Below are 4313 nucleotides of genomic sequence, written 5' to 3' on the forward strand. Positions count from 1 at the left end.
CTGTTTCCCCTTCCCTTGGAGCTTGTGCAGGCACTGAGCCAGTTTAAACAACACACACCTGACGGTCAGTGCCCAGTAAGTACTTGTTAACCAAATGACCAAATGAAGGGGGACTTTGTTTCTGGGCCAAGTGAAGGTTCCCCCTTGATCCCCTGGATTACCCAGTCATGACTCCTGGTGATTTGGCTATTTTAAAAAACCAGGCACACCCGCAAGAGATGAAGGGTCCCCATTATAGAGGCCACCAGAGTAGAGAGATGGTTCCAGAGACATGTGGAGCACTAACAACATGCTGGAGAAAAGACAACCACGCCTAAGGTGTTTGGTCTGAGAAGGAGACAGGAGGGTTTGAATGCATAGGTGTGAATAGGTATCCATAAGTATAGATAAATATATTTACAGTCATTGGGGAGCTGAGGGGGGAAGGGAGGGAGAAGAGAGAGAAAGGGTTAATGATAGGGAGAAGGCTAAGAGAGCCATCCTCTCGTGGGAAATACCGAAGGTAGGCTGTGGCATTGATAGGGGTGCAGAACAGTGAGGCACGCTGTCCGGAGACACAGTGCTAAGGGGGAGAAGTGGGGCGCCCCAGGTGCACGCCTGGCTGGGCGAGTGCGGCGGGCAGGAGCCCTCGCTTCTGGGCGGGTCTAAGGAGGAGAAGTGGCTCAAGTTCAGCTCCAAATTGGGATGGAGGAAGGCGATGCGCAGGAGTGGGGAGCCAAGCCGGCGGGGTTCCAGCCTAGCAGGCCGTTCTCACTAGGCCCACTCCCTCCATCTTTTGTGTTCCAGCTCCATAATCTGCTCCCTGAGGAAAGGGGGCTTGTCCCTCGGGGAAGCACCTCCAACTCCCCCATGCCCATTTGGTAGCATTCTAAACAAGCAACGGCTTCAGGAGAGCTGCGTCGAGAGCCTGAGAGAAGTCCCGCTCGGAAGCTGGGCTGGGCAGGTGCGGGGTTGAGGGCGGGAAGCCAGGATTGGGCAAGTGGAGCTGCCTGTGACCGGCGCCACAGGGCCCAGAGCAAGCCGCTTGCTGGTTCAACCAGGAAACCGAGGTGCAGAAGGCGGACGCAGCGGGCCCTGGCTCATAGGCTGCAGGGGCGGCGGCTTACCTGCAGGCGGTGCCCTCCAGAGGTGCCCTCGCGCGGGCTTGCTCTGTGCGCCTCGGGGACTTCCTCAAACGGACTCGGGAAAGACAAGACAGTTGGCTCTTAAATAACTTTCTAAGAGGAGCCCTCACCCTCCTCCCCTGTCCCACAGGGTTTTCTCCTCCCCCTTCTCCACAGCTGGAGCCAACAGGGGAGCTCTGAGGATTTTCTATTTACTTCATCTGGCCTGTTATCCCGGCAGGTGCTGCCTTTTCTCCCACTTACCCCTCTGATTCCCAATTTCCCATTCCCGCTTCTCCTCCCCATCCCCACCCCTAGTTCTGCCCTCCCCCCAACAACCAGTTGCTGGGAGTACCAGGCGAGGGGCCCTGCAGTGCCAGGAAGTCCCCACCCGTCCCCTTTGGTCAGAGGGTCTGGGAGCGTTTCCTTTACAAAGGAATGCTTTTGCCTAGCAGGTCAGCTGCTACTGTGGCTTGGCAGGAGGGGGGTCTGCCCTCCCACAGACAGGTCACACACACAGTTGTGACCATGCATGCAGTGAGAGCAACGTGTCCCTCCTGTGCAAATAAGGCATGGTCTGCATTCCTGAATCATCCCAGAGCCACAGCCACCGCCTAACCACAAGACTTCCTGCAGGAATGGGATGCCTAGCCCCAAGGAAGATGAGTAAACATCTTTAATAGTGCCATGCAGATTAGAAAACAACACTTGGTTTTCTCTGAAAATCATTTTAGTGCATGTTCAAAAATTAGAGAGAAAGAAAATTTTCCCCCTAAAATTTTAATTTTTTTCTTTTACTCTTTCTTTCTTTCTTTCCTTTCTTTCTTTTTCTTTCTTTCATCTTTCTATCTTTCAGATGAAGTCTTGCTCTGTTGCAAAGGCTGGAGTGCAACCTCCACCTCCCGGGTTCAAGTGATTCTCCTGCCTCAGCCTCCCAAGTAGCTGGAACTACAGGTGCATGCCACCACGCCCGCCTAATTTTTGAATTTTTAGTAGGGATGAGGCTTTACCATGTTGGCCAGGCTGGTCTCGAACTTCTGACTTCAGATGACCCACCCTCCTCGGCTTCCCAAATTGTTGGGATTACAGGCGTGAGCCACCGCACCCAGTCAAACATGGCTATTTCTAACCTTCTTTACTGTCTTCAAATTTCTGACCCTGCCACTCAATCTCCCAGTGTTATAGAGAAGAAAAAAAAAGATGCCATTGGTTAGAAATTCTCTCAATTTTCTGCTGCCAATCTATGAACCCGCCTGCAACCTTATCTATCTTTTCCTCTTTCTTCTTGTTACTGAAGTTGGAAAGATCCCTCCTCCCTCTCCATCTCCAAACCAGGCTTGTGTGTTGCCTTGTTCTCCAGGGCTTTGCTGTGACTCTTATCCACTCTTCCTCTTGTAGCTTCAAGCTCCTGCTTGCTAATACTGTGTCTTCTCAGCATTCATGCAATTTCAGGTCTCTTCAGTATTTTTTTAAAAACCTCCCCCAACCTATGTCCCCCCTCCTGCTGTTACTCCTCCTCTCCTCCCCTTCATCGCTAAGTTTCTGCCATCGGGCTTCTGCCTCATCATTCTACTGAAAGTGGAGGTCACAGTCTCCAAGGCCTGTGCTCAGGCCAAAAGACAGGATTCAGTTCTTATTTACCTGACCTTTTGGAAGCATTGAACTCTGTCTTTGAAGGTATTTTTCCTAGGCCTCCTTGACATTGAACACTCTGTGGTTTCCTCCAGTGCAGCGCAATATTCCTTGATTGTCTGAGGAACTCCCATTGTTTTCAAGTTCCATCTATATCCTGACACCTCCCAAATCTGGGTCTTTAGCCAGGATCTTTTCCAGAATTGCAAACTCCCATATCTAAGTGCCTACTGGCTATCCTCATTTGTCATATCCCAGTGACAACACACGCTCATCATGTCTAATATGAGATATATCACTTTCCCTGAAAACCTGGTGCATCTCAGGAGTTCCCTACCTTAATGAATACCATCACTTTGCACACAGGTGGTACACCAGACACATGGGCATCATTCTTGAGGCTTCCTTGTTTCTCTCCCTCAATCATCAAATCCGATCCTTGAGCAAATATTTTCTATCCTACCTCTTAAACAGCCCTTGAATCTACCCGTGTACATACCCCTTTCCAGTCCATTCTCTACAGTGCAGTCAGAATGAGCATTTCAGGGCTAAAATCTGAAATCAAATTATTTGCACAAAGCCCTTATATGGCTACTTCTCTTTGCTTTTTGGATAAAGTGCAAGCTGAAACTGACAAGGCCCCATACAAGCTGGACCCTGCCTCTAGCACCGCTCTTTCCCTCAGCATTCATACAATTTGAGGTCTCCTGTATTTTAAAAAACCTTCCCCCAACACCTATCTACCCTCCCCGCCTTCCACTGTTGTTTCTCCTCTCCTCCTCTTCATCATTAAGCTTCTGCCATTTGACTTCCATCTTTCTTCCCTACCACCTTCCTCTGCCATCTTTCTTCCCTGCCCAGTCTCTCTCCACTGACTCCCCAGATGTCTTGCAAGGAGTTTGCCTTGTTGTAGTGCTCCTCACACTGCATGATCATTTTCTGTTTCCTTGGCTGTACCTGCACTAGACTACAAAAAGGTAGGGACTCCAGCCAGAGTTCCCTGGAGAGAGGCTGCTGACCACTTAACTATCCAAAGGCCATCTTTGCCACATCCCTTGCTGAGTGCCAGAGAAAGACCCTAAAGATGTCTAGCACTGCTTCCCCTCAGCATTCATACAATTTCAGGTCTCTTCAGTATTTTTTGAACCCTCCCCCAATCCTTAACTATCATATTCTGGTAGTTCTCCTGGCAAACATCAAATCTGAGTGTCCAGGCTTCCAAGATACCCTCACCCATGTGGGGTTGGAGGATGAGCAGCCACCCTTGTACCCTTCAGATGAGGTTACGCAGATGCCAGCTACCCCCGGGACTTGAGGTTGAGTTGTGCATTCAGAACAGGATTGTCACCCTTACAACCACCTCCATGGTGTCACTTTTGGCCTTAGGCTAATTATTGGCTGTGTGAACATACACACACAGTGGCTGGCTTTCTGACTCCCCCAAACCACTAACCTCAAAAGCATCATAAATGCAATGGCTTTCCTTGTGCTAAACAAAGTCGATAAAAATGTGTCCAAGACACCAACCCCTAGAATGTGGTTGAAGCCCATTCATTTTACAGGGCATTCTTCATGGTT

The 4313-nt window shown here is 49.9% G+C and overlaps 1 protein-coding gene across 2 annotated transcripts in view; it reads right to left on the reverse strand.

The window, feature by feature from the left end:
- Positions 1-1507, reverse strand: part of F13A1 (coagulation factor XIII A chain) — a 164704-nt gene extending 163197 nt beyond the window's left edge. The window contains exons 1-2 of one of the 2 annotated variants that reach the window (XM_024248827.3): positions 1459-1507; positions 1107-1179 (exon numbers count right to left, since the gene is read on the reverse strand). Coding sequence is in view for 1 of the 2 variants with exons in the window: in XM_063725327.1 (XP_063581397.1) it covers positions 1107-1179; positions 1368-1390 (96 nt within the window). In the remaining variant the exon portion in view is untranslated. Of the gene's footprint in view, positions 1-1106; positions 1180-1367; positions 1400-1458 lie in introns of those variants that run through there. The other variant, XM_063725327.1, reaches the window with a different exon arrangement.
- Positions 1508-4313: the final 2806 nt, after the last annotated feature.

Source organism: Pongo abelii, chromosome 5, assembly GCF_028885655.2.
Source record: "Pongo abelii isolate AG06213 chromosome 5, NHGRI_mPonAbe1-v2.0_pri, whole genome shotgun sequence".
Lineage (NCBI taxonomy): Eukaryota > Metazoa > Chordata > Mammalia > Primates > Hominidae > Pongo > Pongo abelii.